At 43.9% G+C, this 23,367-nt stretch overlaps 1 protein-coding gene across 2 annotated transcripts in view; it reads left to right on the forward strand.

The window, feature by feature from the left end:
* Positions 1-23,367, forward strand: part of LOC310775230 (glutamate receptor 2-like) — a gene marked incomplete at its 3' end in the record, with an annotated part of 221,612 nt that overhangs the window by 53,840 nt on the left and 144,405 nt on the right. For both annotated transcript variants that reach the window (XM_083635345.1, XM_083635346.1), the window contains one exon: positions 18,380-18,619. In XM_083635345.1, the coding sequence (XP_083491471.1) occupies positions 18,380-18,619 (240 nt within the window). The remainder of the gene's footprint in view (positions 1-18,379; positions 18,620-23,367) is intronic.

Below are 23,367 nucleotides of genomic sequence, written 5' to 3' on the forward strand. Positions count from 1 at the left end.
AGCTTCGCCCCCATACGAGGAGCGTCTTCCCTAAATGGGACTTGGTTATGGTGTTGGAGGGTCTCTCGGGCCCTCCCTTCGAACCGATTGACACAATCAGTCTGAAACACCTTTCGCTGAAGACGGCATTGCTGCTAGCTTTGTCTTCCGGCAAGAGTTGGGGACTTGATTGCCCTGTCGGTGCAACAGTCATGCATGGTGTTCCCTGATGATGAGCGCAGGGTCACACTTCGCCCCAACCCCGCTTACCAGCCCAAGAACATTAGGGCCGGGTTCAGGTCTATGACCATAGATCTGGTAGGGTTTAACCCTCCTTACTCGGATCCAATGGAGGAGAGGAGACTCCAGGCGCTTTGCCCCGTACGGGCGCTTCTAGCCTATGTGAATATGACGCGCACATTGCGCACTTCTAACCAGCTCTTGGTATGCCATGGAGCTCAGGCTTTAGGTAAGCCTCTGTCCAAGGAGCGCTTGTCGCATTGGATAGTTGAGGCCACTAACCTATTCTGCCCTCCGTTGGGAAGATTCCACCGGAGGGCATTAAAGCTCACTCTATGCGGGGTGTTGCTTCATCTTGGGCGCGATTGCGCGGTGTATCGGTAGAGGACATGTGTGCTGCGGCATCATGGTCAACCCACGACACCTTCGTGAGGTATTATAGCTTGGACGTGGTAGGCATAACGTTCGCTCACACCATCTTATCTTCTTCCCGTGCGCTATGCCATGACGGCCCTTTTTCGTCCGAAGGTCGCACCGCGGTGCTTCGTTGCAGCAAGGACGGTTGTAGGTAGCATTAGTGAGAGCTCGAGCTGAAGCGAAGTAAAACGTAGGGGTTGTGCAACAACCCAGGTTTTACGAGTGAAAGCGAGAGCTCTCACTATCCAGCCTTGCTGTCCGGGTATATACTTGGCTCAATGTTGAATGCTTGGAGTGGGGTTCCCTGTCTGGCGGGCCGCTACAAAATGGTTGACGGTCGCATCCAATCACAGACAGGGTTCGGCCAGGTGATGCCTTCAGGAGCGGCTGCAGTGTTCCACGTCACCGTCACGTCACCTGGGTGGTTCGAAAGGTTAACTTTTATGGAATCAAAGGTAAGAGCATTCATGTCTGTGCACTATGCGTGCTAAAGTACGGAAGCTTTCAGATGACTCCAGAGTAACGGAGGAACAACAGAAATGCTTGGCTAGGTTTGTGTGTGCTGCCTACTGCCCAAAAGGAAGAAACATTAAGAAACATTCCAGAGCTGCATTGGCACATGTTCTGCAAGTATATGGCAGAGAGTTAAAGGCTACCACCTACAGAGGGTGCCTTGAAAAAGCACATTGATAGGGTACATGTGCAAGCTCATGTTTGGGGACAGGCAAGCGTTGAGCAGCAAGTACCTTTAAATCCTCTCAAAAATGGCTACTTCAAGGCTGATAAAGGCCAGTTAAGACCCACTACCACTGATGTACTACCAGCTCCTGAGTCCAACATTGAAATGGTGAGATGCCGCTGCAAAGGAGATTGTTCAACACAAAGATGCTCCTGTAGGAAGAGAAACTTACAATGCACTGACCTTTGCCTTTGCAGTACACAAATTTTGTGAGAACGATGAGGACTCAAGATCTGAAAACCGGGATTCAGATTGCAGTGATGCTGAAGATCTTGAATTAGATGGGTTTTTAACTAACAGAAGTTAGTTATAATTGCAAATGATGAATTTCAATATGCCTTGACGTACAGAGATCTTTGTTACAATCCATTTGTTATGGATGCTTGAATTCAAATTATAAATATATTTACTTTATATTATATCCAATTGATTTTCCTTCCCTTTTTCCTTAAAGTGTTTTGAACATTTGTCGTTTTTAAAATCCAAAATGGAATTGACTAAAGCCAAAATATAGATGTCCATTTCAGCCTAATCATATAATTTATGCTAATTATGCTAATGAACAAAGGTTGCATGATTTAGTTATGGCAAGACATTAATTTCTAGACATCAAAACATAGACTTAGACTCTAAGATAATCGTTCTAAGTTGCCCAAAACAGAAGATTTCCTGATTGTTACCTTTTTTTAACCAAATTTATACTAATTATGCTAATTAGGAAAGGTTGCATGACTGCACTATGGTAATAGAAGAATTCCTGCACATAACAAACATGGAGTTAGACTCTTAGATCATCTTTCTAAGTTAACTGGAAGCAAAGTTATAGCCATTTTCCAGTTTTCAGCAATTAATTGGCTCATTATGCGAATTACTCAAATTTCTCAACATGCAACTCTTAGCAACCAAGTTCAATTTCATCCACTAGGCATATAGATGACATTCCATTCATAAAAGCTCATAGGAAACTACATTGCTGGGTCATATAGGGATTTCCAGTGCAGGTGTTTAATTTTGGTGGTCGCCATTTTGAAAGGCCAAGATGGCCACCATAGTGACTTTGAAAAAAATGGCAACATTGGTTTTGGGTTTCGTCACACTCTAAGCTTTCCAAAAATGTATAGTTTACAAACTCTCCAAAAATTTTGAACGAAAATACATAAGGACCTGGACTAATGTGATAAAAAAGTATTAAGATTAAACACGATTAACTCAAAGTTATGGCTATAACCTATTCCATAGAAGACAATCATCTCTACACCATTGTGAACACAATGGGGTGGGCAAAAAGGGGCATACCCTCTGCGCCTGCCAAAGCAGGAGGCGTGCCACTGATTGATAAGACCTCTTCTCGATCCGCCCTGGTCAAGAAGGGTAGTCTGGCGAGGTCCTCTTTTCATAAAACATATTAGATATTATAGAAACTTATTATAGGTTATAGAGATAACCTTGAGCTTTATCCAAAGACTCAGAGGACCTCGCAAATGGGATATGCATCTCTCCCAATTTGTCCAGACTCTCTCATCAAACCCACCCCGTGAGGAGGTGACGGGTTCCTCACCGGGGTCCCAAGACCACCTGCACCTCACAGGGGGCTGAGACATCCTGTCTGTAGAGCCGAACAAATGAGAGGGGCGAGGTCCAACTCGCAGCTCTGCAGATGTGCTGGGGTTATAGACACAACCTGCGCTCCATGCCACTGGGACTCAAACACATCGGCAGCAGAACAAAGTCTCCAGAAACAAACTGGCATATCTTTGGCAACATCGCAAATCGAAGGCAATCGATATCATTATGAACAACAGTTGTTTTCCTGAACCCCTGCCCGCCGTCAGTAATACAAAAACTGTATATGATTACTATAAGACTAAATGCCAAAACACACTCTCCACTGCAACTCCCTTGGCCACGCCTCCTTGGTACAATACCATTGAAAGAATAGAACCAGGTTATTTTCCTGTAATTTCACAACAGAGGAGAGAGAACCTGATAAAGTTTTGTCTTCTCTCCCCAATAACAAAGCTAGTGGTTCTGATGGAGTTACTTATGAGACACTGAGAGCTACCAGACCCATGTCAGCACAGACCCTCACAAATATTTCCAATGCCTGCCTGATTAATCAATGGGTGCCTGACTCCTGGAAAGGTGCCCTTATTCACAGGATAACAAAAAAAGATAATGTTCCGGATGATCCTTCCACTTGGCGTGACATTTCTCTACTCCCCACTATATACAAAGTTTTTATGAAGTGTCTGCTGGCCCGCATCTTACCGTGTTTGGTGGACACAGGAATACTTTCTCCACATCAGAATTATATATATAGATATATATCAATAGACAGGGAATGAACAAACATGTATTCTGCTTAAAAACCGGAATAGATTACTTCAAACATGGATCTTCCAGATTTTATACTGTTTTCCTGGATTTCAAAGATGCATTTGGTACACTTTCCCATGAGGTGATGCTGAATGCACTGGAGGAAATACACCTGCCTCAGCCTTTTGTGAATATTATTTCCAACGTGTACCAAGGCTCTTTTCTCCAGGTTATCTGTGGGCAACAGCTCACAGAGCCAATTTCTCTCAAGGTGGGAATAAAAACTGGAGTGCTGTGAACTCTATCCTAGCCCTCAACCAATGGATGAAGTGGATCTATCAGTGTGCCCCACCGCATGTCCCATCCCCAAACCCTGTGCAGGGCTACGCTGACGATGTACAGGTGACATCTAGACAGGAGGACGTCATCACCAACATGCTGGCACGCACTGATGACTTCCTCCATTGGTCTGGGATGGAGGTCAAACACACCAAATGTGCTGTGCTCCATGAACGCAGCGGTGGCAACCGCTGGTATAAGGCCAAGAACGACAAGCCCCCCTTGTTTTTAATAATGGGCCAACCCATCAGGGTGTATTCCCGTAATGAGACCTACCCATATTTGAGCCATAAGTTTAACATCGCTGGTGAGTGGGGGGAGCAAGTCGAGGAGCTCACTAAAGAGTTTCTCCATCGTCTCAACCTGATTGAGCTGTCTCCCCTCCCTATAGTCATGAAGCTCCAGGCTGTGAGAGAGGTGGCCTTGGCTAAGGTACAACATGGGCCCTATTCTCCCACAGGCCTTCGGTGCAAAAACTGGCCTTAAACGCAAAAAAAACGTGCATTGCGCCTGCCTTGGGAAGATAGCAACATGGCCCCCGAAATGTGCTTTACGCGAAATAGACATGGCGCAGTCCCAGAATGGGCGAGAATGGGCGTTTCGGCCTTAAATACCGGCATAATGATATCTTCCCCCCCTGGGGTTAATTTAGCGCTTTGCGCTTTTGAAAACCAGGCCTATTCAGTGCGCCGGTTGTGCGGAGCGCTCCTCTGCCTCTCCTCTGTCCCCCTTCTCTCTGTGTCACTCCCTCTCTCTTACTCATCAGTCTGACAGGCACAATGCGACTGCTTGAAAAAAAGTTTGCCGGTTCTCTCTCTCTCTCAGAAAAAAGAAGTTGTTATACCGTACATAGTATAACAACATGACAGTTTTTTCTAACATGACAGTTTTGAGCCCGTGACATTCAGAGGCTGTTGCATCATCCTACCTGTGCAGTGAAGGCGAGAGAAAACGAGATCATTCTGGCCAAACATTCACTGCCTGGCTTCCCTGCAACAGCCACACATGTGAAATCTCCCAGCATGCATTGGGCTAATACATTTCGATAATAAATCGCATCCAAATTAGCCTAAATAGATAGAAAGGTACATCGAAATAGATCGAAATAATGTGTAATGTTCCCACAACATGCAATTGTAGAACATTTCAATATTGGACAAAATAAAATTACGAAATCCAAACACAACATATATGTGAAACATATATGTCATCCTGGGCCTATATATATCCCTCATAGATTTATCGTGATTTAGATAAGTCACAGCGTAACGCGGTTCTACTGTCATGTGCTATACTGTGATCTCTGCTCCAATAAATTGGCCCTACTTCACATTTAGTTTTACAATAAAAACACATTTCTGCAATGACTTTACATAATGTAGGCTATATTTATGTGCATCATCCTACCTGTGCAGCAGGGTAGAGAAAACAATATCATTCTGGACAAACTTTCACCAATCTAATCTCATCATAGGGATACACTATTTCTTTCTAGCCGATGCGTTTAGAACATTCTTTTCACTTTGATCTTGCTATAGTGTAGCGTATTTACATGCTTGCAGTATTTCAACTGCAGTTAGATTGGTTTGAGAAGCAAAATAATATGGAATAATAGCCTATATATAGAGACAGACAGAGGGGGATGAAAGGGAGGGGGGAGCAGAGCGCTTGGCTTTGACCGGACTAGATCACTCCGTGGAATTGGAGCTTAAAAGGCAAGCTGGGGACTGGTTTACAGCACTTCTCCAATGAGCAGACTGTGCATAATTTTACGCTTAAAAGACGTGGTTGTAATGCTTAAGGCTGCGTGTAGCGCCGATACCAAAATATCGAGTGCGCTGGTCCACGCCCACTACTCTGGGCTGCGTCTGGCGTTGGGCGCAGTTCATAGGCCGATGCAACGATAGAGCCCCATATCTTTGCCAACGTACACATCCCACAAAACGCATTGAGAGAAATGACAAATAAAACCGTCCAGCTGGTCAGAAAATGGGCAGGCCTAAACACACACTCAACACGAGACATCATTTTTCTACCCTACGGTGAAGGAGGGCCGGGGGTTCCAAATGTAGAGTGGATTTACACAGCAACCAGGCTAACCCACCTGCTCCACATGCTGAACAATGACGACGTCACTGTCAGAGAAATGGCCAGGGCTTCTCTCCTACTAGACCTACGCAGGAGGAAGATCCCCCTGGCCCCAGCAAATCAGAATAACTTCCTGGGCTTTCTGGAGGAAAGATTCCGGGAAATTAGACTCACAAGCCAAGGGCTTTGGGGTCTGGTCTGATTGGCCAGATCTCAATGACCTCTGCAACAGAACAGGAGTTCAGTTAAGATGGGCAAAAACCAACTCACAAGCTGAAGTGCCCATTTCTGATGGATTAATCATCGACCCCTGTGTGGCTGTAGAGGCTACTATCACCCAGCAGGGGGCAGACACTAAACTACAGAAAGACACTTCAAGAAGCGTTCTGCTCAGCATTAAGCAGACCGAGACCAAACAACATTGGTGTGGACTTCGACTGCAGGGAAAGTTGGCCTGTGTTGATTTTGCTGACCACTCTGTCTCACATTCAATGTATAAGAATGCTGCTATTGGTGAGGATGTATTAACATTTACCATCAAAGCAAGACTGCAGGTATTACCAACTAAGTATAATTTGTCAACCTGGTATCCCAACACTCATAATCCATTCTGTTTAAACCATCATGATTCTGAGCAACATCTGGAATCCATTGCACATATTACAAATGGATGTAATGCATATAAAAAACCTGTACATTGCTCGCCACAACCGTATTGTTGACATTGTGTCTGATGCAGTACAAAATATTCTACCATCTAGTGCGGCAATGCATAAACATTCAAGAGTGTTACCAGAATGGTTCAACCATACTTGTGATGTCTTTATCTGCATCCCCAATACACCCGATGTTGTCTATGTTGACACTAGTCACAAGGAGGTCCTGATTCTAGAGGTAGGCTGTGTTTTTGATATGTACATGGACCAGGCTTTCCAAGATAAATATTCCAAGTATCAACCACTACTTGAAATTATAACCAACTTTGGGTACAGATGTAGATTCTGTGTGCTCATATTCGGAAGCCTGGGCCATGTACATAAATTTACCATTAGTGGTCTGAACATTGCTGGCATGTCTAAGAGCAAAGCCAAACAGCTTGCTAAATATTGCTCTGTTTCAGCTGTCATAGGCAGCCTTGCTGTGTGGAGGAGAAGGTGCTATGTGTACTCTTAGGTGCCCATGAAATGTCTAACCCGTTATATTTGATTCCCTGTAATTTTAATATAATTTGTGGAAGCAAATAAAGAATTCAAATGTGTGTGTGTGTGTGTGTGTGTGTGTGTGTGTGTGTGTGTGTGTGTGTGTGTCGTACCTCAAGACCATAGAAGTAGACCTTGTGTTACTTCCTCTCTACATTGCACTTCTTTTGATTTGAAAATAAATCTAAAATTCAAGACTATAAAGTAAATTTATTTGCGGTCATTTCATTCCCAATCAAGACACACTGGCTTAAGAATGGTTAATATAGACTTAAAAACTGTTTTGAAATGCAAAATAATGGAATTTTAAACATGTGATAAAAAATTATTAAGATTAATCACGACGTCCAACTCGCAGCTCTGCAGATGTGCTGGGGACACATTCCTCTGAAGAGGGCCCAGGATGAAGACATCCTATCATTAGAGTTCACACAGAGACCCACGGAGGGTTGCGCACCCTGGCTCGTATATACCAAGCTGATAGTGGCTTCTGGGTAGTGTTGTAGCGGTAGATTCCCTGCCTACCAACACGAGGGTCGCAGGCACGATTGGCTTGATGTCTGTGGGTGGGAAGTCTGATTGGGGGTATGTGTCATGGTCGCTGCACTAGCGCCTCCTCTGGTTGGTCGGGTGGAAGGGAACTGGTGGGAATAGCGTGATCATCTCACGTGCTACGTCCTGCCAGTGAAGCTCCCCCTGTCAGGTGATAAGAAGCGGCTAGCAACTGTGCATGTGTCAGAGGAAGCATGGTGCTAGTCTCGGCTCTCCCCAGATCAGCAGAGGGTGGAGAAGCGACCGGGGCAGCATTGGGGGAAAAATTGGCCAAGTACAATTGGGGAGAAAATGGGAAAAAAATCTGAAACTCCGAGCTGATAGCCTCCATGATCCAATGTGCGAGACGTCGCTTCAGAATGGGCTTGCCCAGACCAGGATTAACCCAGGAAACGAACAGCTGATCGCCTTTCCTGAGACCCCTAGTCCTGTCCATATATGTGTGGAGACCACGGACAGGGCAAATGCACTGAGCTTGCTGACTCCCAGCAAAGGCTTCTAGAGTGATAGGGGAGCAAGAGTCCATAACCTTAGGCATGAAGGCCGGCTTAGGGATCATAGTCACCCTTACACCCCCAGCGGCAATCTGATTGCACGAGGGCTGAGGGTGGGCAGAGAGTGTGTGAAGATCACAGACTCTCTTAGCCGAGGCCAAGAAGCAAGAGCACTGTCTTGAGGGGACAGGTGCTTCAGACCTGCCTCCTGCAACGGTTCAAAGGGTGGGCCTTCCAGCCCTTTTAGAACTGTGACCAAATCTCAAGAAGGTAGGGTCCTGGGAACAGGGAAGGCCCTGCGGGCCCCTTTTATGAAGGCATGGACCAGCTTATATACGACACTGTCGTGTTTCCGACCTCACAAGGACGTGGCGCCCTCTGATAGAAGGGAGTGTGTTTCAATGAGAGAAAGACTGCCTTGAGTTCCAGAAAGTTGATGTGGGCCTGCTTGTCCTCTGTGTCCCATCAGCCCCCCACCGACTGGTTCCCAATAGACGGCCGCCCACCCCCCACAGACTGGCATCTGTGTTGACCACCTCTCTGGACTGGATCGTGGCCAAGGGCACCCCTGTGGTCAGGAAAGAGGGGGCCATCCACTCCTGTAGCCCCATTACGCACTCCGGAGTGGCTTTTATGCGCCGTGCGCCATGACGCATGGGGTCCAGCCTGAGCGAGGCCACCCAGCGCTGGAATTCCCTCATGTGCCAAGGCGAACCACTGAGGTAGCCGAGGCCATCATACACAGAAGTCGTTGGCAGGTCTTGAATGCCACAGAGGTGCCACAACGGAAGAGCGCGAGACACTCTCTGAACGGCTCCACTAGGCGAGCCGTGAAACGAGTAGTCTGCAGGGATAGACCGATGTAGTCTATCTCCATGTGTCAATACAGCGACCCCCGCTATCCTGTAGCTGCGGGGTGTAGTATGACAAGCAGAGCGAGCACTGCAGCATGTTATCTCATGGAGCACGCCGGGGCGTGCTAGTCTGTGAACCAACCGTGATAGCCGATATGTCCGCCCCGCTAGTCTGAGCTGCGGGTTACCGGTCATATGGCCGGGTTCTTGAGGGCTTGGCTCGGCACATCCCAAACACTGAAAGGATCTCTGTGTTTTCCGGGTTGGATAACATCTGCCTCAAGAGAAACTCCAGGCCAAGAGGCTAAAGTTGTTTCTTTATCCGGGAAATAGGCACCAATCCTGGGAAAGGTTTTCCTATTGATCCGGGCTGGAGGTCCATCATAACGTGAATGAAGAATTTTCAGACGCGATAATTTGAACAACTAGAAAGCTCGATCCCTAGGCTCGGCGACTGACATCACTGTTGATGTCATAGACATGATGACATCACCACTGCTTGAGTGACATCACTGATGATGTCATAGACATGGTGACATCATCAGTGACAGGATTACTGACCAATAATATTCACAAATCTCACAATGTGACCAAAAACAAAATTTGCAGACAGAGAGACAGAGACACAGACAGAACCCACTGACTCAATTTTATGATGATGATGATGATGATGATGATGATGATAGTTTTAGCGTGACTTGTTCCAAAAGTAAATCCATCAATAAGGACAGGCTCACTTACTTCCGCAATTCCTTCGATGTATACCGGGAACATTGCTGGCATAAACTGGGATTATCTATGGCTTGAACAGCGTGAAACCAACCCAGGCAGCGAGTGCAGGCTTGGTATGAATCCTTGCCTGGTACGAGGTGCCACCCGCATATGCACATATGGGCTTCTATACTTAGAGACACACATACGTCACACATGCCGTCACGCCCACATGGAAGCCAGCCAGAATAACTGGGTGCAAGCATCAAGCTGCATATCGCGGCTTTGACGCTCTTTTTAACTATTTTCTTCATACATTTGTCGTGATGACGACTGATTACATTAACGTGATCCAGCTCAGACTAGGACGATCTGAAAACTGAAGCTTTGTGGAGTGCAGGACTCAAAGTATAGCAAAAGTAAACTGCTTGTCATCATACCTTTATGAGCTTCAAAACTAGATTTAGCATTCAATTTCACAATCATCTTTACACTGAATGAATGGCGAGATTACTAATGCTACTAAAAACCCCAAAACAGCCCAATTCAATAATTTCTCATAAAATCACATGACGCAGGTCACATTCTAATCTAATTCATGCATCTTTTAATTTAGTTTTGTGAACATGCTCTTCTGGGAGACAGTCCACTTCTCATGTTCCAAATATTTAACCTTGTGCCACACTTTTGCCATTAGGGACCACTGAGCTATATTAAATATGGAGGGAAGATTTCTATTTGATCCCAGTATCAGCTATTGAAGCCAATATCATCTGATTTGTCGCCATTGTTGTGAACCCGATTCTGCGCAGTAGCTCCGTTGAGTTAGAACCTCTGTGAGGTCCCCGCCTCTCTAAACCTTTGTATGTAGAGCTGCTGTTTCTAGATTTGCGCACAGTGTGTTGTGTAGTCGATCCTCTCTAGCTCTGTAAATATGGCGCTTTAAGTTCTAATAATTTTTGTCTCGCCAAAAGTAACCATTTAGATTCCCACTATGAGGTCAGTTTATCAAAATGACGCCTGTACAAAAATCTGATTTTCGTTTTCGGAGATGGCTCCTAGCAGCCAGACGAGCCAGACCTCCTGGCTACTCTGGGCAACTTATCGTCATACGGGGGAAATTATCTGATGAACTGATCTTTGCAGCTCTGTGTTGATTAGCTAATGTTTCCGTGGCATTTTGATAAACGTAATTATTTCCTTTTGGAACAAATGTTGGTTTAACAAAGGGGTTGGCAACTATTTTTCATGGGGGGCCACATGAGAAACCCAGATTGTTGCCGGGGGCCGAACAAATATTGTCATGCCGTAACCCATGGATGGGCAACTTTGATGATAGAGAAGGCCACAAAAAAAATTCCTCGCTACCAGATTTTGCTGAGGGCCGAATGGCGCCAGCGCGAAAACTTTTGGGCATTTGAAGCCAGGTTTAGAGGAATAACTCATTTTAAATTAACAGTTGTGATGTCATTATTCAGTCTTAACCACCAATATTTTATCCTTTTCTCACTCAATCCTATGTCACCACCTGCTCTCCCTGCAGGGCTTGAAATTAACTTTTTTGACCACCTGCCAATGGCTGCTAGATTTTAAAATTACTAGCCAATTAGAATTTGCACTAGCCAAAATGTTTTTCTTAAAATAAACCAGAATATGAGTGGGTTAATTTAAGCCTAAGTATCAGTAACTGGCCCGGGATTCTCAAAGCCTGTGTTGAGGGTCACACGAACAAAAATGAACTCTTGAAGCTAAAAAAATCTAAAACCAACAAGTTCATTATTTAAATTTCTACTTCAATGTAGAACAGTCATTTCTTACACATGAAACACGTTTAGCCTTTTTAGCCATAAACAGTATTGAAAGACATTCCATATTCCAGACTGAAATGTTATAACAGAAGTGGAGTATTGACCAGAATGACATGAACATTTGGACACTTATTCAGCTGGTATCTTGCATGTTGCGTTCAGGTGCACTGTAATTTTTTTTTTTTTTTTTTTTTTGCAATTCCATCGCGGGCCACATTTTGCCCATGTGTGGTTTAACAGATGATATCTAACCTTGAAGCTTTAGGCTACTATACGTTGTTTACTGGGTAGGGCAGCCGAGCCAAGCTCTGCCTCTGAGTTTGGGGATAACTAACGTTAGCCAGGCTGCCTGGTCTCTTCTCTGTATATCCTTACAACAGCTATAGGAGAGGAGCTTGTGAAGAACATCCCCAAACCACTTCCCTGAGATATCCATATAAAAACGCTCATGCTTTAATACCCAAAATAAAACCTCCAGTGTCTGTCTGTGACAGACTAAGCTCACCCATTATTCCCGGGAGTTAAACGTACATGAAACACATTTCCTGGCATATGCAGGCAGTTGGACAACCTGGTAAGTTCTGAAAATATGTGTATTTCGTTATTCCAGCTAACGTTATCGGTTCTTAGTAACGTTATGCTGACAAGGAAATGCTAGCACTACAAGCTTAGCTAACAGCCCCCTAACACAAGGGTTAGCTGGCTAGCTTGCAATACCCGTTATGACAATCGATGTATTAAAAGAACCGACGTTAGCGGGAGGGATAAAACATATTTTCTGGACTTACCACTTCAGTCGCCAACCAACGTTACTTCCTTGCGCACCTTTCTCAAAACAATGTCCTTTTTATTGCGGTCCATCGATATATACTGTCTGGTAGATAACAGATCATCAGTGTGTCTGCTCTATGTAACCTAGGTCTACAACGCGTGTCTAGGTCTGAGCCTGTCCAGCCAATGAAAAAAAAACAAATAGAAACTTCAGATTCCCTGAATCTCACATCTTATTTAGCTGGATGATTGCATGGGGATAAATGAATGTTTTGCTCTGTTGGTTCTGATTTTTGGGTATGTATACCTCCGACCAGAAGGAAGTAGCTGAAACTCTGCTGACAGTGGATGGGATTTGTCTGAGGAGACCTTGCCTGCCTTCACGGTCAGCCTCAAGTACAGGTGGTACAGCTCGGCCTGCTGTTGCCCCATGATTTTTCCACAGATCTTAACACTTTGAGTGCCACGGCCCTTGGGCAAAAGGTTGCTTGCTGTGCCACATAGGCCGCAATGCATTTTAAAACAGTCATATAATTTCTTTAATAATTACTATGTAAACACTGAACACGCACAAATAACGATGAGACTCTCTTCTATCACCTGCAAAAAAAAGTTTATTGATCCCATTTTCCGTTCTTTAGTTATGAGCCGGAGAAGATAGCTTGATTGAAGCAAAAACATCCCTTTTTTTCTACGAGCTGAGATAATGAGCCTTTTGTGAAATTAAACATTTCAAGCACATCACTGACTCTGAAGCTAATTTTCTGATGTCTGGGTCTGTCTGGGTGAAGTGTAGGCTGCTCTGCGTGCTCCCCCCCCCCCCCCCCCCCTCAACTGCACACGCCTCCTGGGTGTGTCTGTTGGCTCTCAGTCTCTGCTGAGTTTGCTGCGCACACACAGTGAATGGTGCGCGACACCCAGCTTTTTGGTTCCGCGTGTGTTTGTCACGGGCTTGCATGCTTCCAGTTCGGAATAATAAGGCTGATTATGCGAATGTGCTGTTGCAGCGTACATGGAGGTGCTCAGTTGTGACAGCGGATGCTGCTGCTCTGGGCACAGCTGGCGATGTGCTCGTTGTGCTTCTGCACGTCGATGCATACGGACGGATGCGATGCGATTTCCTCCTTTTCCCCAGTGACTATTTCTGTGTGTTTGGCTCCTTTTTCTCTGATCAGGAGAGTGCTGTCGCCACCTAATGGGTTTGTAAAATAGGTTATCGACCTCCAATAGCTACAATATTGTTAGAGGCGACGTAAGAAGCTTAGATCGACACCCCCCCGTCAAAAAAACAATTTGGAGTTACTGACGCCATTTGGCGTCGCTGGCACTCTACGGTAAATTTCTAATGACGCCATATGGCGTCGCTGGCACTCAATGTGTTAACAATCTTTCCCAATTTATTTTTGTGAGTAACTTTGGAATGTCCGTACCAGCATACAATACAATAACAAAGAATACTCTCAATGAAAGACTTAAAAAGAGTAAGAATTGTGTTATCAACGTTAAAAAAACTAAATTTCCTAAGGAAATACAAGCGCTGTTGGCCCTTCATAAAGATAGCATCCACACATTGGCCCCAAGATAATTTGTGATCAATAATAAGACCAAGATATTTATATTCTGTCACCACCTCAATCTCCTCTCCTTTGATCATGGATGGGGTGGATAGTTGAGGGTCACGTCTAAAGTCAAAGAGAACCTCTTTAGTCTTGGCTATGTTCAGAGTCAAATGTGAGGCCTCGCACCATTTGACAAAGTCATTCAGAACTGGGCCGTGTTCGACTTCATCATGTCCCAGTAGGCTGACCACGGCGGTATCATCTGCAAATTTAATTATGTAATGTCCAGGGTAACTGCTACGACAACAATCTGTGTATAAAGTATATAAAAATGTTGACAGCACGCTGCCCTGTGGTGTGCCAATATAGGTATAACACACCTCTGACCTGGTACTTCCCACTCTTACCCTCTGCGATCTGCCCATAAGAAAACTCAGAACAATTAATTTTGCGTCCATGTGGAAACGTTCCTTCAACTGTTAGGGATGTAAAAGGTTAATAATCTTAACCGCTAATCAATTAATTGTTTTTTGCACCGACTATGCCGAACACATCATCAGTGATGTCATAAGATGATTTTTGGTCAATAATGATGTCACTGATGACATCCTGATGATGTCTTTGTGACATCATCAGTGGGACAAAAGTTGAAACAGACAGACAAACATTGCCCACTTGCTCCTTTTCATATATATATATATATATATATATATATATATATATAATCACAGTATACTGAAGAAAGACAAGAATAAGTGTCCAAAAAGTGTAAGAATATCACCGATTAATCGTATAATCGATGCATCGCGATTAGTCACGTGACGATTAAAATCGATTCACAATGTTCGATTATCGATTTGAAAAAAATTGCATTTTTTTTTTTTTTTTTTGCATTTTTTTTTTTGCTTTATTTGCAAAAAATACGGTATTTCGCCCGGAAAGCAGTTCCTTAAAGGAACACTCTGCCCATTTTCAAGCAGCTTTGTATCATTAGAACATCAGTAGTATATCAGTAGTATATCTGTCATTTCATTTGACAGTTATTAAGTGTTAAAGTGTGGACCAGTGACATCACTGGTCCACACTAACTCAAATTAATAACTCATTAAGTCAAATCAACTCTCAATAACTGTCAAACTAGATGAATGATGAATAGTTTGACAGTTATTGAGAGTTGATTTGAGTTAATGAGTTATTAATTTGAGTTAGTGTGGACCAGTGATGTCACTGGTCCACACTTTAACACTCAATAACTGTCAAATTAAATGACAGACTTAAAAACCGTTTACAGTTTTCTGATATACTACTGATGTTCTAATGATACAAAGCTGCTTGAAAATCGGCGGAGTGTTGCTTTAACTGTAAAACGAGACCAAAACCGAAGTACTGGAAACTGGAATCCTGAAGAAAGCATGCAGGGTGGCTGTAACATGTGATGCGTGGACTTCAGTCGCAACTGAAGATAATGGAGGTACATTTGTTTGTTTACTTTAATTAATGGATACTGACAAATATACCTTGCTTAAAAAAAATCCTGTTTGGTGAAAAAGATGCATCGAAAATCGTGATTAATCGTAATCGTTTAATAATCGAATCGTAGCACCCTTAATCGTAATCGAATCGAACCGTGAGGTGCCTAAGGTGGCACACCCCTAATATATATATATATATATACACACACACACACACACACACACACACACACACACACACACACACACACACACACACACACACATATATATATATATACGGTATAATCACAGTATACTGAAAAAAGACAAAAATAAGTGTCCAAAAATTGTAAGAATATCACCACAAATATCACCACAACAATGTTTCTTTGTTTTGTTTGTGTCCGCCGAGCGCCATTGGAAAAGCGGTGAGTTTTAACCAGCTACTTTATTTAGTGCTTTTACCTGTTTTAATTACCGAGAGCGGGTGTTTGGAGAGGAGGAAGCCTCGACTATAATTCGGCTCTATGTAAAAAAAAGAAACTGCTCACCTGTAAACAGTCTTGGTCTAACGTTAGCGCCAATGCAGCTGTCGCACCCTCTAACAGAAGTGTGTTGGGGAACCAGTGGTTTTTAGCGTGCTCTCCTCTCGGGGTCCTTTTTGTGGCTAGCGACCTATTTCTGGTTATTTTTCACAAGATGGTGGTTGTTGTAGGACCCTGCACTACGCAACTTTAACGAAGATTTGCAATACGACAGAAAAATATTTTTTAGAATTCTTAAAGCCGGGGCTTCCGCAACCACAGATTGACGCCCCACCCCTAAATGCAGCCAAATATATGTATGTGTCTGAAAGAATCCTTCGTTCGCGGGTGCTTCAGCTAGTCTCGTGTGTGATGTGTTATCCCATACAGGCGCACCACCTTTGGCCAGACAGTTCTGTCTGTCAAGGGTGGCAAACTCTGGAACACAATTCCATCCGCCATAAGGGAATGTCCAACACTAGGCATGTTTAAGGGTCAATTGAAGAGATGGCTGAAGTCCACTCAACAATGTACACATCACTAGGGTATAGAACAGTATGTTTATACTGTATGGATATGTGTGTTCTCTGTATTTTTTTTATTTTCTTTCTCTTATATCTGTTGAGTAAGTCTTCTATGTATATCTTACATTTTAGCTGTATTGTTGATCCCAAACTCAGGTTTTAGTATCTGAATGTATATTCCTGTATATTTGTACTTTGCACTTTACACTTAGCTATGTAGATCTCAAACTCAGGTTCTTAGTATCGGATTGTAGATTTCTGCATACTTGCACTTTTCATTGTGTTTACATTTTAAATATGTATTTGTTGCACTATGTTATTTTTTACCCCTATCAGGATTCTAAGCCTGTATCATCTGGCAGGGGGACTAACAATGGAAATCAGTCTTGTGACTGCAATTGTTGTGCATTTACATTTTTTTTAAATGTTCATTAATGTACACCTGTCCCCTATCGAACAAATAAATACATTGAAATTGAAATTGAAATTGAAACACGGAAATTCTAACGATTGATGTGTTAGCATCACTTGTTCTAAAAGTAAAACTATCGATAAGGACAGGTTTTACTCGTTTTCCAAAACGATAACTTTGGGAGGGACTCGTTCTAACTCCAAAAAGGTATACCTTTCTGTGAATTGGTGCTCAAAGTTTTCCGCTAGGAAAGTCGACTTCGAAAATCCTCTGATGAAGTCAGGAAGACCACCGAGGAGGAAAATCAGTGTCTCGTGAGAAAGTAGGTGTAGTAAAGCTGCAAACTCACAGTAGTGTCTGGTGGAGTCAATGAAGCCTCCTAAAGACAGTTAAAGGAGAATTTTGTTTTTTTTTAACCTGGAGCCCTCTCCAATAATTATTATCTGACGACTCACCCAGTGTTCTCCGCAGCGATTTGGAGCGTCGTAGGCGTTGTTGTGATCTAAATAGTACTCCAAGCCAGTCCTTGAATGCGCTCCGTCGGGGCCACATGGCAGCGTGCTGTTCCTCCATGTAAATAGACAGTTTTCTTCCCGTGTTCTACCAACTCTCGTCAAGTCCCGCGAGACTTTCCTGCCGGCTGGCCTGTGTAGTGACTTGACAAGAGTTGGCGAAACTCACCCCGAATGAGGAAATGAGATCCCTGTAAAGACTAGTGGAAATAGCCCGGGGGTGAATAGCAGTGTGATGTTTCTTTAGGGATAATATAATGACGATATGGGTAGAACACGGGAAGAAAACTGTCTATTTACATGGAGTAACAGCACGCTGCCATGTGGCCCCGACGGAGCGCATTCAAGGACTGGCTTGGAGTACTATTTAGATGACCACAACGCCTACGACGCTCCAAATCGCTGCGGAGAACACTGGGTGAGTCGTCAGATAATAATTAATGTGAGGAGAGGGCTCCAGGTTAAAAAAAAAACGAAATTCTCCTTTAAACTACGTTAGATTGTCGAGCAGCAATGATCATGTCCTCTCTGATCGAGAAGAGAGATTAATCTGAAGTGGCACACCCCCTGCTTTGGCATATACTGTATAGGGGCACCGCCTCATGCCAGGTGCAGAGGGAGAACTATAGTTAATCGCAATTGCATTTTTTTCATTTGACAGCCCTACTTTCTATGTAGACTGTTTATCATGCTATCTCAGTCAACTTTTTATGAAAGTAACTTTTTATGTCTATCTCTCCTTTAAATCCTCTCTCCCCCTCCATCTCTCTCTCTATCACCTCTCCCTCTCTTGTTCCGCCTCTCTCTCTCCCTTTCCGTCTCTCTCCCCCTCTCCCTCTCTGTCCCTCCCCCCCCTCTCTCCCCCTCTCTCTCTCTCACTCTCCCAGTCTGTTCGCAGTTCTCCAGAGGTGTCTATGCCATTTTTGGGTTCTATGACAAGAAGTCAGTGAACACCATTACATCCTTCTGTGAGACGCTGCACGTCTCCTTCATCACACCCTCATTCCCAGCAGAAGGAATGAATCAGTTTGTTCTTCAGATGAGGCCAGACATCAAAGGCCCCCTGGTGTCATTAGTGGAGTACTACAAATGGGAGAAATTTGCCTATCTATATGACAGCGATAGAGGTAATGAGAATGCTACTATCTATAACATAGATTATACTATATATATAGCATTGGTACTGCTATACTATTAGCAGTAGCCTACTGCAATTGACAAATAAATGTCTTTGTGTAGTACGTAGGTCAAGGCATGTACTACTACTATTATTAATATTACCTAAGGGACACTGTACTGCTACTTGTATTATTACTGCTACTATGCTAATATAAGTAAAATGGCTACTGAATAATATCAACAGGAGAAACTTGAGAACATGCTATTCTCTGGTATTGGTGCTGTCTAGCAGATGGATAAACTGTATCAGGAGAATTCAGAGAAGTACACCACATTGACTTTCAGAGACTTTAATAAATGTCTAGTACTCATTGTATTATCCTACAGTATGTGCCAACCGTCATCATTCCTGCACCAACGTAGGATAAAAAATGAGGCTTGGTTAATGCAAGCATTTTTTAGGGTTAGGCATTGGTCTCCACAGCACAATAACAGCTTTAAAATTGTTAGAAGGAAACGTTTGTTTGGCTGCGACCACTATTAACATATTAGAGGTCCATTCCGTAAGTTTTGGGAATAAATAAATGTTCACAAAGTGTTTTTTATTACCAATGAGTGAATGGTCCATTACGTAACTTAAAAAACGAACCCAGCTCTCTGCGTTACGCCATCCCAAAGCTATGAATGCCGTCTTCTGCTCCTCACGGGTAGAGATTTCCCGGAAGATCTGGCGGATGTGACGTTCTGCACGTTCATGAGCCGGGGACTGCCCCCTAGTCCGACACCTCACGAGACCGACACCTCATGGTTTTGGGTCTGGGGGAGATTAGGTTTAGGCGTGGGGGTGGGAGAGGTTAGGGTTTGGGTTAGGGTCTGGGGGAGGTTAGGTTTAGGGTTAGTGAAAAACGGGGAATATAGAACCCGGGGAACATAGACATGATCCCCTGTCCAATGCCTCTTTTTTCGGACTCGTGAGGTGTCGGACTCGTGAGGTATCGGACTAGTGCCATGGCACCCATGAGCCTGCCTCTCAGCACTCTTCAGCAGCCAGTAAACACCAAGGAACAATAAGGCTAACAACACAGGCTAACGTTACGTTCGCTAGCTAATGCAGTCAATGAATGTCAGCAAACAACCAACAACACAGAGTCTAGTAAAAAGTTAGGAGGGCGTTAGGAGGGCAGCTAAGCTAACATTCTCTATAGCCGGGCCAAAACTACAATATCACAGCAGCTAAAAATACAACAAGCTAACGTAAGGTCCCTCCATGAAACAAAAACACAGCCCCGATTCTAGTTTCCCCCTGACGTCGGTCACATCGCTGCTGTTTGGCCAGATGGGCTTCACTAGATAAATCTTTTTTATGCCTTCGCCGGTGATGGATTCGGGTTATCCGTCCGTCCGTACGTCCGATGTTCGTTAACGCGATATCTGAGGAACGCCTTGTCGGAATTTAATACAATTTGACTAAAATGTTGACTTGGACTCAAGGATGAACTGATTAGATTTTGGTGGTCAAAGGTCAAAGTTCAAGGTCACTGTGACCTCACGAACGCCATTCCCAAGTTCAGTAATGCGATATCTCAGGAACGCCTTGACGTAATTTCTTCCAATTTGGCTCAAACGTTGACTTGCAAACACGGATGAACTGATTAGATTTTGCTGATCAAAGGTCAAAGGTGAAGGTCACTGTGACCTCTTGAAGATTCAAGATTCAAGATTCAAGATTCAATACTTTATTGCCATGTCAACAGAGTTGATTGGAATTTGTTTCAGTGCAGCTCTAAAGAACAGACGTAAAAACAAACATAACAAATCACAGATTCAAACACAAAAGAGAATAAAAAAGTGGAAAAAAAACACTACATAAAATATGAGAGAGGCTGAAATAGATAAATAAAGTGCACAGTTTTACAAGCAGCATTTGTTTACAAAAGCAGTATCGAGCTGCCTATAAAGTGCAATTCAAGTTCAAGTTCAATTCAAGCCTACGGATTTAAGGTGCGATTTAAGGTGCGAATGCAAAGAGGGTCAGAGTTCAGGAGGCGAACCGCCTCAGGATAAGTGCTGTTCCTGAGACGGGAGGTCCTGCACGTCTCAGGAACAGCACTTATCCTGAGGCGGTTCGCCTCAGGAGATATCAAGCTCGTTAACGTGATATCTCAAGAACGCCTTCAGGGAATTTCTTCAAATTTGCCTCAAACGTCCACTTGGACTCAAGGATGAACTGGTTAGATTTTGGTGGTCAAAGATTCTACGTTACTGTGACCTCACAAACACCATTTTCAAGCCTGGTAACGCCATATCTCAGTAACACCTTGACGGAATTTCTTCACATTTGTTAACACGTTCACTGCCAATGACATATTAATCCGTCAAAAAAAATCCAACGGTTCACTGCCAATGACGTATTAACATGTAAAAAAAAAAATCGATTTTTTTTTTTGACGGTGGGACGTTGATCTAACCCTTTTACATCTCTTATATCAGTATTGGACGTGTACAACGTGTACAACCCATTCCACCGACCCACTAAGTGGCGACAGTGCTTTCCTGACTAGAGGAAGGCAAGCAAAAAGCAGTGTGACGAAGCCATTCTCATGAAAATGGATTGGCGAAAACGCTTTCGTTTTCGCGCTGATTGCTGGCGGTGCGGGATTGTACATTTGCATAATAGATTACGGGTGGAACACACTTTGAAACACGCAGCATAAATATGACCAGAATCGCAAAAGCTTCATCAAAGCTCTCAACCAAAACTCCAAGAAGCGAGCGAGTCCATCCAGACTTCCTCAAAGAGCGGCCGCGCAGACAGGCACAGGACAGCAGCAGCAAAGCAGTGAGACTGGTGACAAGCTTGTGACACGGCCGCTGCAGCCAAGAAGAACGCCCACGGAGGGAGGAGTTGGAAGCAGAGGGGGGTTTCCTGCTGTTATGGAGGAAATTACTGTTCAAAACTATTGTTTAGATGTCTGACGTCTTACTGATGCCAAAAATGAATGGTTAAAGTGACTGTTCTATCGAATTTCACAAAAAGCCGTTTATCTCAAAATAATTTTTCTGACGCTGAAACCATGCTGTATTCAACTGCTAATGCTTACATAACTACTAACTCTACAAACTAACTATTTTAGACAGAGAAAGCACACATTCTATTAGTTCTTTTGAGATATTGTGTGTTCACAAAATCTTAGCAGAAAAGAATCCTCGGGTCTTGAAAGATGAGCCAGAATCCTCAAAAAAACCCTCTGGCAGAACCTACCTACAGTAAAAAAAAAAATGGCTGGCAGTGAATGTGTTAAAGTCTGGACAGACATGAATGTCGACTGCTCACTTGTTGGCGGAGGCATATATCCGTGGTGCGGTTCTAGTCTTTTTCTGTGTGGACTTTTTACTGTACTGTGTTGTTGGTTGTTTGCTGACATTCATTGACTGCATCAGCTAGTGAACGTAACGTTAGCATGTGTTGTTAGCCTTCTTCTTCATTTAATGGCTGAAGGAGGCAAGCTCGTGAACGCGCAGAACATCACATCCACCAATTTTTATGGGAAATCTCTACCCGTGAGGAGCAGAATCACACAGGCATCACTTTCGAATGGCTGAACGCCGAGAGACGCGGCTGGGCTAATTTTTTAAGTTACGTAACGGAGCATTCACTCATTGGTAGTAAAAAACACTTTGTGAACATTTATTCCCCCCCATCAAAAAAAAGGATTGGACCTTTAACCTTGAGACTCGTCTTCAAAGCCTTGGACAATCTTTATTTTATTGTATTATTTTGGCGCCATAACATTAAGGAAATTACTGATGAGCTGAATGTCATACCCTCCCTCATTAGCATGCGTAACCTTACGCATCTGGTGCGCACGGCCACAGATGACTACAAGCTGCAGCAACACACCTGCAGCTGCTGTGCCATTTGTCATAACCTTTGGCTATAATAACCTCACACATAAGCCACTTCTTAACATGCAGTGGAATCCGTATTATAACCCGCTCCTAGCCGGTTGGCCTGCATGTTAACTCATTGAGTGCCAGCCACTTTTGGAGGACGGATGCTCCCAGTGCCAGAGTTTCAGAGCGTTTTCAGTGATTTCTCGAGGCCCACAGAATATTGTGTGATATTACTATGTAAACACTGAACACGCACAAAGAACGATGAGACTCTATTCTATCATCTGCAAAAAAAAGTTTATTGATCCCATTTTCCGTTCTTTAGTTATGAGCCGGAGAAGATAGCTTGATTCATCCAGAAACAGCAATTTTTTTCTAGAAGCTGAGATAATTGGCCTTTTGTGAAATTAAACATTTCAAGCACATCACTGACTCTGAAGCTAATCTTTTCTAATGTAGTCACACCTCAAAAATAATTTCCTTCAATAAAACAGTGAAGGCCAGGGAATTCTGTTTGGCAGAATAATATTTTTTAGCTACAACCAGCAGCGCTGGCCCCTGCGTGCGCTGCTGGTTGCAGCTTCTTGCTGGTCTTCATTTGCTGCTGGTGGGCATCGGATATTCTGGCTTGCGTTTGTCAATCCTGTCCTGCTGCCTGGGTCTGTCTGGGTGTTGTGTGTGTGCTGCTCTGCGTGCCCCCTCCCCCCCCCCCCCCCCGCCCCGCCCCGCCTCGCCTCAACTGCACACTCCTCCTCCTGTCTGTGGTGGCTCTCTGCTGAGTTTGCTGTGCGCACAGTGAAGGGTGCTAGACATCCTGCTTTTTTACAGCGTTCCGCGTGTGTTTGTCACCGGCAACGATGCT

This window comes from Poromitra crassiceps, assembly GCF_964638095.1.
Source record: "Poromitra crassiceps genome assembly, chromosome: 4".
Lineage (NCBI taxonomy): Eukaryota > Metazoa > Chordata > Actinopteri > Beryciformes > Melamphaidae > Poromitra > Poromitra crassiceps.